Here is a 12,347-nt window from a genome sequence, read left to right as displayed (position 1 = left end):
TTTGAATAGTTTTTCTTTTACATTTTTGTGAGTTTCATTTTGGTGAGTATTTTGTACTGCGTGTAAATCTATCTTCCATTTAAAAATTCACATTCAGATTCTGCGAAACAAAACTAGCTTTGCAGACAGCTTAACTTTGTGTTTTCTCTCTCCTTGTTTAATCAAAACATTTAAGCCTTTTTACTGTGGGCTAAGAAGGTACTATTTTTTGCTGCAGACTTTAGTTAGCACAACAATCATCGTTTGAATCCCAATTCACAGAATCATCGGAGTTATTTCCTTTTATTCTAATATTTTCACAGTTTCAAATGAAGTGTCATCATAATTTGAATGAATGCTCAAGAAATGAACTGATAAATAACATGTATGCATGTCTTTAGGAGAAGTATGTGATTCGATGGTGTACCACATTCTTAGCATTGTGAAGTTGAAAACGTTAATTGGATACCAAATTATTGTGAAACTCTGGAGCCTGCACAAAGACAGAAGCTGTTAGCAAGCATATACAAAGGAAACACGAAGAAAATTAATTTAGTTTTACTTCCATTGGGAACATTTAGCGATACTGCAAAGGCAGCTGTCAGTTATTGTGGACATTAAATGAGCTGCAAGTTAGAACAAATTGTAACAGTGAACAACTGTCAGTGCAATTATCAATGGAAACTGAAATTTACTTTGCAAATTATGATCGTGTTGTGCTTTGTTATCTATTTTAGTTACGTACTGTCATCAAGGATATGTGCCTGCCATGTTATGCACGCGCTGTCTGCTGCAGCTATGGTAGGAGGGTACACTACTCCAACAGCCTGGTGAGATACAAATTTGGCAATTTTCAACATAAAAAAACTTGCAGTGTGTCTAAGCAGCTAAAATTTTGAAATTGTGATTCTTTTGGTGCATTCTTACTGTATAAAAAGTTTCAGGGCAGGTTTTTACATGTCGGATTGGAACTTTCACTTATTAGACTGTTGTACTTTGAGGTTAATAGGTTTAGATAACAATATTATGAAAAGGATAGTCGCTGCTCACCATATAACGGAGATGCTGAATCACAGATAGGCACACAAAAAGACTGTCAAAAAGTGAGCTTTCAGCCAACAAGGACTTTGTCACACACACACACACACACACACACACACACACACACACACACAAAAGACCACAACCACAGTTCCTGGCCGCTGAGGCCAGACTCTGGTGTGTGTGTGTGTGTGTGTGTGTGTGTGTGTGTGTGTGTGTGTGTGTGTACTCGACGAAATCCGTGTTGGCCGAAAGTGTTCACTTTCTGACAATTTTGTTGTGCCTAACTGATGCAGAATCTCTTCTATATGGTGAGTAGCAACTATCCATTTCATACTATTGTTACATTCCATCCTGGAGTTTCCATTGTTTGATACTTTTAGATAACTTTGTTATAGCCTCATCATGCTATTGAGTGGAATTTAAACCCTCTCAGCTTAGATGGTGCCTGAAGTATTTAACCTATGGTTGGAAAAATGGACACCAGTACAGGTTGCATTTTAGCCCACATTACTCAGGTTGCATTTTAGTCCATTGGACTGTAATGTTTCAGAGAGTAGACATGAATTCTGGAAATGTTGTTCCTTGGTGGCTAGCCCCTCTGGTCAAGAAGTAGGGTGTGTTTTGAAAATAAACGAGCATTTTTGCGAAGTCGATAAACAGAAAAAAGTAAATATTTTAGGACATTAATTTTTTACATCTCATACCAAAATACTAATTACATAAATGAGATAAGTTTACATTTACACTGTTTCTGTGGGAATGTTTCTCATTGTATGTTTGCCTTCTTTAAGCTTTTCCTTTTTTTTTTATAACAGATTAGGGTGACAAAGTTTCAAAGTTTTTTCAAAAGCTGGTAAACACAAAGACAGAAGTTAAAAGTTTTGTTAATATACACATTCAGAGTGATGTTTTTCTGTTTCTTTTTTATCTTTACATTAGTTACAAAGAGGGCTACTTTGTTCTTCATTTAGTGGAGAAGTACAAACTTACTGCAATCATAATTTTTCTATAAATGTTTGATAAGCAAAAGTGCAAAGTAACAATAAACTTTACTGAAATACAACACAAAATATTGGCTACACCAATACTAAACAGTAGATCTATTCATCACATTGAATAATGTCTTTCTAAAACTCTTCTGCTCCTTCTAGCATCTCTATTAAAATGCCTTGCGTGTTTTGAATCATTGTTTTTCTTCTACTTGCTGACAGTATTATTCTTTCTTCAGGTGGCTGCTTTCCTCATGTCCAGGTTCTAGTTTGGATTTCTGTACTTCAACCTCTACAGGACTTCCATTATACGTTTCTTAAACTGATGGCAATTCATTTTTCTTTGACTTTTCATAAGCAATCAATTGTTGTACAGTTACTTTGAAAGGTATCTTAGATCTTAGAACTTTTAGTGCATCCGACGGGTGATTCTGTGATTCTTTACTTCCCAATCCATATTTAGTGTCTTGGTGATGTCATAGTATTCAGTGGGTGAAAGAATGTCTTCTTTTTTTGGCAGCATTTTTCCAGTTTGATTGTGTTCAGCTTGAGTGGTAAATATCCTCTTTTGGACTTTATCCTTGAATTGTGGCACTCTTTACACCTATGTGTTTGTATATCCTTCTTCATAGCTTTTGTAACTTCCTTATCTTCAGTAGTTGTGAAGCCTCCCCTTCAATTTTCAGCTGATAACTTTCGTGTTACATGAAATTTATAGGCCAAATTTGAGGGTCTGTCTTTGAACATCCTTGACTTTGTTTGAAATATTGAGACATATGCTGTACGTAAGTGAAATTGTATTTACTTTTTTCTTGATGTTCCTGTGTTTTGATGATGGGATTATCATGTATATTTAGTAATAATTTATCATGATCATTTTTGTTTAAACTATTTACTGACGATGAAAAGTTGTTATATCATCATAAGTGAAATTAGCTGCTCTGCATTCCTTCCTTCCTAAAGCTTTTGGGTTTGCTGGTATATCTGGTTGGCCCACATGAACAGGCGGTAGCTGGCATTTTGAGCACTGCTTACATGTATACCATTTTCGGAATCACTTGTATTACCTTTCATTTTATAGTTTAACAACCATCTCTTTTATTGCAAACTTCTCCCTGACAAAACTGGCTCGAACTAAGCAATAATCAGGAGTTAATGTTGTTATGTGAACCATTAATTTCTGTTGTTGGTTCTGGTGGCAACTGCTTGCCTGCAGCATTTTTTTCCAGAAAATCTCACACATTAACATTGCCAGTGACGTCCTACATTGTTATTCTACCTTCAGGTCTCTCAGAAGCAAAGCACAGTTTGTGTTTATTGAGTTTTCCATTAACTGGCTGACAGAATGTATCAAGTTTTGCAAAAACTCAGTTTTCAGTTACCTATAACCACAGCAAATATCAAAAGATTTTGACAAAACTGTTCCAACAGGTCATGCATGACAACAAGCTTGATTTTAAAAAACCATTCCTCTAATGTTAATTTACAGTTCTACACATATGAGCAGTTAGTGATTTGGTTTGTGGATCACTACCACAGGATTCACCAACTGGCTACTGTAAACAGACTTAAGAATGTTCTGCTCTTCACATCTTTTGGGTTGGAAAGTAAAGCACTTTGAATATTTCTCGGAGGATCAAGTCTCCACTTCGTTGCACCAAAATGGGTGTAACTGCTGTATTAGGTAAAGGTACTATCACATAATCAGGTCTCATTGGTGTCTTTGTGTGTAGAATATTGTTAAACATAATTGTATGCTTGTAAATGAGGAAGTACTCAACAGTTGCTGATTTTTCAAAATATCCGCATTTAATGTGGCATTGGTGTTACATACAACATCTTGACAATGTATGTACGGTCTATCCAATACGATAGATGTCACACTAATGAGGAATGATTTACATTCCAGGAGTTGTAAGACAGAGGCTGTATTTCTTCAGGTGTAGCATATTCTTTACCTTCTTTCACTGGTTCCTGTTAGTCAAATATGGAGATCTACAGTTCAACTTGAGGTCTGATAAAATTCCACTAATGTTATCTGTGTGTTTCCCACTATGCCCTGCTGCTGTTAATGGTTCATGTGATGAAAAATAAGGATTGAACAGTATGAATCATAAGAGGGAATGGAGATAAGGTGGATGTGGGTAGCCAGCCACATTGCTCATTCATAAATCAAAGTAGTTGGTATTTCATTTCATTCGCAGTCAATCTGAACTATAGGTCTACCCCGTAACTACCAACTCAGAAATTGTGCTGTTTCCAAAAAACAGACAGATATTTGTTACAACTGAGATTACACTCCCCCTCTCCCTCTCTCCCCCCTTCGGAATTCATGGACTTCGAACGTGGTCAGGTTATTGGATGTCACTTGTGTCATACGTCTGTATGTGTGATTTCCACAGACCTTGTCTGTTGATTGACAGAGACCGCCAACAGTTGAATAGGGTCCTAATGTGTAATAGGCAGACGTCTGTCTAGACCATCACACAGGAATTCCAGATTGCATCAGGATCCACTGCAAGTACAATGGCAATTAGTTGGGAGGTGAGAAAACTTGGATTTCATGGTCAAGCGGCTGCTCATAAGCCAGACATCGCGCCAGTAAATGCCAAAGGATGCCTTGCTTGGCTTAAAGAGTGTAAACATTGGATGATTGAACAGTGGAAAAACGTTATGTGGCGTGACGAATGACGGTACACAACGTGGCGAACCGATGGCAGGGTGTGGATATGCCGAATGCCCGGTAAATGTCAGCTGCCAGCATGTGTAGTGCCAACAGCAAAATTCGGTGGTGGTGGTGTTATGGTGTGGTTGTGATTTTCATGTAGGGGGCTTGCATTCCTTGTTGTTTTGCATGGCACTATCACAGCACAGGTCTACATTGATGTTTTAAACATGTTCTTGCTTCCCACTGTTGGAGAGCAATTCGGGGATGGTGACTGCATCTTTCAACATGATCAAGTGCCTGTACATAATGCACGGCCTGTGACAGAGTGGTTGCATGACAATAAAATCCCTGTCATGGACTGACGTGCACAGAGTCCTGACCTGAATACTATAGAACACCCTTTGGATGTTTTGGAACTCCGAATTCGTGCCAGGCCTCACTGACCAACATTGATACCTCTCCTCAGTGCAGCACTCCATGAAGATTGGGGTGCCATTCCCTAAGAAACCTTCCAGCACCTGATTGAATGTATGCCTGTGAGAGCAGGAGGTGTCATCAAGACTAAGGGTGGGCTAACACCATATTGAATTCCAGCATTACCGATGGAGGGCGCCACGAACTTGTCATTTTGAGCCAGGTGTCCGGATACTTTTGATTACATACTGTATCAAGATAAGAGCTTCCTGTAACACTGTTCTCAGCAAATAGAAATGGACCATACATCTTTTCTTGTGAAACTGCTCAAAACACATTAAATTTTGGAGTGTCCCTCTCATGTTGTACAACTTCATGTAGTTGTTCCGTAATCCATATTCTCCATTGTGAGGGTTCACCTTTCCATTTAAATGGCATGTTGCCTTGTCACTAAACACTAAGCATGGAAGAAAACTGTCATCCTCCATCTTGCCAAGAACAAAACTATAGAGCTCTACCCATTGTTGTTTGTCGCCTTCACGAAGAGCTTGCAGTAGCTGAATTTTGTGTGGTTTTGTTTGTAAATGTTGACGCAACACACGCCAGATGAACACTGGGGGCATTATGAGTTGTTGAGCTGCAAGGCGAATGGATCTGTGCAGACTCCTTGAGAAACTATGCCAGATGCATTCGACATCTGTATCACACACTCAGGATGGCCCAGCGATTTGCCTTTACACAAACAGAATTGTTCATGCCATTGTCTAATGCTCTATGCTGTAGGAGGATCCACACCATACCTAGTAAGAAAGTCATGCTGAACAGTTTATACTGACCTGCACTGCATAAAACGTAAAACACAAAATGCTCTGTGTTGTCCTGATATCATTTTTATTAGAACTGAAGTGGGCACCCGTTACTTCTACATAGCAGGCACCATATAAAAGTCGAGAGTTTGCTCTTTCCAACAGAATGTTGTTCATGCACCCCATCTGAAATAACATAATAGTTATGATTTAAAAAAAATGGATAATTCTTTTTGATACACTCTTAGTACAAAGGCCTGTTTGTAGAGGATGTAATCAGTTCTTACATGAACTCTTTTAATATTTTGTGTGATATTCTACCTCACTATTAAATGCATTGTCTGTTTTCAGTTTTGATTCGGATGACAAATTAGAATGAGCTGATGCCAAGACAGTAGATTCAGGTGACAGATAACATAAATGATATTTTCAGTCAATTTGAAGCCAGACAAGAAACAGCATAATCAACAGTCTGATATACAGTATATGAAATTTTGCAAAAATGGTGAAATCCAGATAGTTTGCTTCAGCTGAAAAATCAGCACAGAGCCTTACAGCTTTATCCCTTCGCTTTTTACATGGTGGATAGCCTCTGGAGTATGGAAAGATGCTCCACAAGGTGGTGTTTTTCCAAGAAAGATCACAGTTAATTTTAACAATTCACCATGTTTTTTCATTGTTTCCAGTGTTTATACAAATTTTCTAATTTTAGAATGCAGTTTCTCACTTTCTACTCTGGAATTCACACTTTTCACAACAAATCATCATTTCTCTGACAGCTAACGTAATGACTTAACACACCGTTAATTTACATGCCCAGAAATTGTAAAATAAATCTGTTAACTTTTTTGGTGTCAGATGGCAGATTGCTTCTAGTTATTTCAAGGTCATTTATTTGGTATGGCTGCTACCTTTCCTCAAGAGCAAAAGATGACGGATGATCTGGGTTGGATTCTGAAAAAGAGTGGCTTGTGTTACATTAGTACTCTCTTGTCTGTGACCCATCATGTACCTGACCGACGTGACCTATGATATGAAAACACATGCACTTCAGAAGAGTAAAGTAAATAACCCACTTGTAATAGGTAATGAATTTGTCTGGCAGAGTAATATTTTGTGAATTTGATGATTTTTTCTTTTTCTGGTTTTCCCAATTTTGAAGACACAGCGGCACCCCTACCTTGTGTCCTACTCCGTCTAAATTCCACACAAACTTGGATTTTATCATGAAATGGAATCAAAGTGAGGGGAGGAAAGGGAAAGAGTCAAATTATTTTTTCTTAAGGTACTATGTAAGAGCTATCCTGATGTACATGATAAGAAAATGCTGTGTTGATAAAACAAAATTTTTGTCTGTTGTACATATTTCTGATGTAAGTAAAATAGAAAGAAACTTCCACACGGGAAAAATATATTAAAAACAAAGATTCCAAGACTTATCAAGCGGGAAAGCGCCGGTAGACAGGCACAATAAAATAACACACAAACACACACACAAAATTACGAGCTTTCGCAACCGGCGGTTGCTTCGTCAGGAAAGAGGGAAGGAGAAGGAAAGATGAAAGAATGTGGGTTTTAAGGGAGAGGGTAAGGAGCCATTCCAATCCCGGAGCGGAAAGACTTACCTTAGGGGAAAAAAGGGATAGGTATATACTATCACGCGCGCGCCCACACACACACACACACACACACACACACACACACACACACACACACACACATGTATGCAAGAAAGTGTATGTGGAGGTGAAGGAGGTGAAATTAGACTTGAGACAAGGAGATGTGTCACGAATACTTAAAGAAATTTTTGGCTGACATATTTATAGTGATATACCCTTACAGAAGTTGTTGCATGTGTGTCAGACATTTTCACTTGTTTGGGGTGATGCAGTAAGATAGACTGAAAAGATAGAGAAGCTTATTAGGCAACAGAATTGTTGCCACGTTGTTTATTATTAATTAAAAATAGATGAGCACACTCATTTTCCTGTTGAAATCACATGTAAAAATAGATCAGCTTAAATTTGTTATTTGCAGTCCTCGTTTAATGCTGTAATTTATCTGCTATTGAAATTAATATTGGTATTCATGAAAATATTTTTCTGGATATTCACAGTTATTCATTTATTTCCAACAGCAATGTCTCCGTTTAACCAATGAACGATTTGCTGTGCCTGAGCTTCTGTTCCACCCATCTGATGTTGGTATAACCCAGATGGGTATTCCAGAAGCTATTGTGCATAGTATATCTTCTTGCCCACCAGAAACACATCCCCATCTTTACAACAACATTCTGCTGACCGGTGGATGTACACTGTTCCCAGGATTTCGGGAACGTGTGGAGCAGGAAGTTCGTTGTCTAGCTCCTATTGACTACGATGTTAAAGTCACACTTCCTTCAGAGTAAGTTGAAAAATTTGAAACTCCACTTTTTCTTTAGTTTGTTTTGAAGTTGCATTTCCAGCAAAAATCATTTACTGTTTTGTTTTTTATTTTGCATATGTTAAGTCTAAAAAACCTTTTATCGCTGCTAATTTTTTATGAAGACTTGAACTGTCTGATTGTATTGAAAGCAGTGTGTGTGTGTGTGTGTGTGTGTGTGTGTGTGTGTGTGAAAGGGAGGGGGGGGGGGGGGGTGAGCTGGCGTTGTGATGACATTCAAGGCTTTCAGTCAGTAAGATGATGATGTAAGCCACAGCATAACCAGTTACATAAGACTTTTTGTAATTTTATTGAATCATCTTTTAAAGCTTAAATATCCTGACACTATTAATTTTATTGTCCTGGCAGATGTGTAAATGGGCAGTAATGAAAAAAAAGTATACCAAGAAATTATTTCTCCATTTCTGTCTTCCTTGGAACATTGTCAGACTATATTCAAAACTCATGTGGAAACCAGAACAGCAATCTTTACAACTGCACTGCAGAGTCCGTGCATTTATGAGATAACAGCAATACACTAATACAAAACTAAAAGAACTACTAGATTTAAGACGTGGCATTTCTTCATCTGATGTGGAATGTGTGTGCTAACATTGCAGTTTACTTATGTAATGATAGAGCCTGCTGTTCTCCTCATATAACAGTAAAAACTTTTTGTTGTCTTTTTGACCTAAAAAATAATTATGCTTCCATATGCTCTTCAACAAGTTTTCTTGTTATATGGTTCATTCCTTCCAGCTGCCTTGAGTAAGGGTGAATCTGTGTAGGCTCCGACCTATGCTTGTAATTTGCAGAACTGTGTTCCAGAGCTTGATTTATATTCAGCAGCGCAATAACTAGGGTAAGATTTGCCATAGTGACTTGGAACAGCAGCAGTGGTCAGAATATAATGTGTAGTACACAGTCTCCCTTTCACAATGAGACTGTATACTACTTACAGTAACCTTGATCTTGATGTGACTTTCACTACACATGAGATTTGGAGTCTTCCTCCCAGCGTTTGTTCATTGTAACTTCACAAGCAGCACATCTAATCAAATAAATTCCACTGATCATCACAAGTTTCAAAGTAGTAAGTGAAGTTGCACAACTATTGAAGTTCTAGACTTTCTCTCAGGGTGAGTGGGGTCCAAATTCCTGCCTGGTAATTCTGATTTATTTTTTTCCATCTTTTTCACTAACACATTTAAGATGAATGGGAGATGTGATACTGCGTGAAGAGTTTGACAGCACTGAAAGACCTACGTCCAAACAAGGCCTTGGGATTAGACAACATTCCATTAGAACTACTGACAGCCTTGGGATAGCCAGTCCTGACAAAACTCCTCCATCTGGTGAGCAATATGTATGAGACAGGCAAAATTCCCTTAGACTTCAAGAAGAATATAATAATTCCAATCCCAAAGAAAGCAGGTGTTGACACATGTGAAAATTACCGAACTATCAGTTTAATAAGTCACAGGTGCAAAATATCAACATGAATTCTTTACACACGAATGGAAAAACTGGTAGAAGCTGATGTCGGGGAAGATCAGTTTGGATTCTGTAGAAATGTTGGAACACGTGAGGCAATACTGATCCTACGACTTATCTTAGAAGCTAGATTAAGGAAAGGCAAACCTACATTTCTAGCATTTGTAGACTTAGAGAAAGCTTTTGACAATGTCGACTGGAATACTCTCTTTCAAATTCTAAAGGTGGCAGGGGTAAAATACAGGGAGCGAAGGGCTATTTACAATTTGTACAGAAACCAGATGGCAGTTATAAGAGTCGAGGGGCATGAAAGCGAAGCAGTGGTTGGGAAGGGAGTGAGACAGGGCTGTAGCCTCTCCCCGATGCTCTTCAATCTGTATATTGAGCAAGGAGTAAAAGGAACAAAAGAAAAGTTCGGAGTCGGTATTAAAATCCATGGAGAAGAAAAAAAAACTTTGAGGTTCGCCGATGACATTGTAATTCTGTCAGAGACAGCAAAGGACTTGGAATAGCAGTTGAACGGAATGGACAGTGTCTTGAAAGGAGGATATAAGATGAACATCAACAAAAGCAAAACGAGGATAATGGAATGTAGTCGGATTAAGTCGGGTGATGCTAAGGAAATTAGATTAGGAAATGAGACACTTATAGTAGTAAATGAGTTTTGCTATTTGGGGAGCAAAATAACTGATGATGATCTAAGTAGAGAGTATATAAAATGTAGACTGGCAATGGCAAGGAAAGTGTTTCTGAAGAAGAGAAATCCGTTAACATCGAGTATAGATTTAAGTGTCAGGAAGTCGTCTCTGAAAAGTATTTGTATGGAGTGTAGTCATGTATGGAAGTGAAACATGGGCGCTAAATAGTTTAGACAAGAAGAGAATAGAAACTTTCGAAATGTGGTGCTACAGAAGAATGCTGAAGATTAGATGGGTAGATCACATAACTAATGAGGAGGTATTGAATAGAATTGGGGTGAAGAGGAGTTTGTGGCACAACTTGTCTAGAAGAAGGCATCGATTGGTAGGGCATATTCTGAGGCATCAAGGGATCACCAATATAGTATTCGAGGGCAGCGTGGAGGGTAAAAATCGTAGAGGGAGACCAAGAGATGAATACACTAAGCAGATTCAGAAGGCTGTAGGTTGCAGTAGGTACTGGGAGGTGAAGAAGCTTGCACAGGATAGAGTAGTGTGGAGAGCTGCATCAAACCAGTCTCAGGACCGAAGACCACAACAACAATTCTGATTTTTTTTTCCATCTTTTTCACTAACCCATTTAAGATGAATGCTGAGACAGTCCTTTGGATGATGTGATTTCTGGTCTCTTTGCCCTTTGCTTTGCCAACTGAACTAGCCTAATCTTTCATCTTTCTAGATCCAACCAAAATATTGGTTGTAGTAGTAGAAATTTGTTTAGATGCTGCAAAAATCCTAGTACATGATTTTCTCATACTTCTAAACAATCTTGCCCATGCCATACTGTTTGCCATTGATGTCACACTCTTACACACATCATTCGTTATGTTCAGAATTGTTAAACATTTTCTGGACCATTGCCCAAATGAAAGTAAACCAGTGACTTTGTTGTCCTTGAGTTAATGAGTTTCCTATTCACTTTACTAGCAGGTTGTAGTGAAACACAAACAATATTTGAGAAACAAGTGTTTGAGATATCTGGAAGTGATCTGTAATATAAAAAAATGTTCAGATTTATTTATTTATGTATTCATTTCTCCCTTTGTTTCATTAATGGTGAATGTTTCGTATATTTTCAGGCAATGACTGTGTGCTGATAATTTCTGAAGCATTACTAAAGTTATCTTTTATTTTCTTTTGTAGTCCTATCACATATGCATGGTATGGTGGCACACTGCTGACAAAGGATCCAGACTTTAATACTACACTTGTAATGAGAGATGAATATGAGGAAGAAGGGATGAATGTTTGTATTGATAAATTTGATGTTTGATGTGCATATAAAAAGTGATGTGTCCAGTGAACTACTGAGTAAGATTATAAATCTGTACAATGATGAATAAAGGTTTTATATATTTTTTATTGTAATCTGAAATTTGCATGCTTTATCTTCTTAAATAATAAACAGTGATGTAGATTTGACAAAATAATGAATATTTAGTTTTCTGAAACATTGTTCTTTAAATATATTTTTCATTTATACTACAGCTAAAGATGCAGTCCAAGAATAACTCATTGAACTCTTCAAAACCTATTCTGCTGCTTTTACTGAAATTTTCTGTAATGTTCTTGATCATTTCAGGACGATTCATGAATTAGATTATTCATTCACATTTCATATTCCATAGCTCATTGTAAAAGAGTGTTTTTAAGGATGAGAATGCATTAAATTATACAGTATCTGGCAGGAGCAGCCACTGAAGGCTACTTCTGTAAAGTACACTAATAATTAATTACATTTGATGCTAATCTTAGCTGTATAAGCAAAGGAGCAAGCGGCCAGGTGCTACCTGTAAAAATTTTACTGGCGCACCCAATCTATCAGTGTCACGCA

The 12,347-nt window shown here is 37.7% G+C and overlaps 1 protein-coding gene across 1 annotated transcript in view; it reads left to right on the top strand.

Moving 5' to 3' along the window:
• Window positions 1-11,873, top strand: part of LOC126267373 (actin-related protein 6) — a 103,032-nt gene extending 91,159 nt beyond the window's left edge. The window contains exons 6-7 of the mRNA XM_049972554.1: window positions 8,038-8,303; window positions 11,657-11,873. Of these exons, the coding sequence (XP_049828511.1) occupies window positions 8,038-8,303; window positions 11,657-11,786 (396 nt within the window). The 3' untranslated portion in view covers window positions 11,787-11,873. The remainder of the gene's footprint in view (window positions 1-8,037; window positions 8,304-11,656) is intronic.
• Window positions 11,874-12,347: the final 474 nt, after the last annotated feature.

The sequence above is a fragment of the Schistocerca gregaria genome, chromosome 4 (assembly GCF_023897955.1).
Source record: "Schistocerca gregaria isolate iqSchGreg1 chromosome 4, iqSchGreg1.2, whole genome shotgun sequence".
NCBI classification, from domain to species: domain Eukaryota; kingdom Metazoa; phylum Arthropoda; class Insecta; order Orthoptera; family Acrididae; genus Schistocerca; species Schistocerca gregaria.
This window is presented reverse-complemented; position numbering and strand designations above follow the sequence as displayed.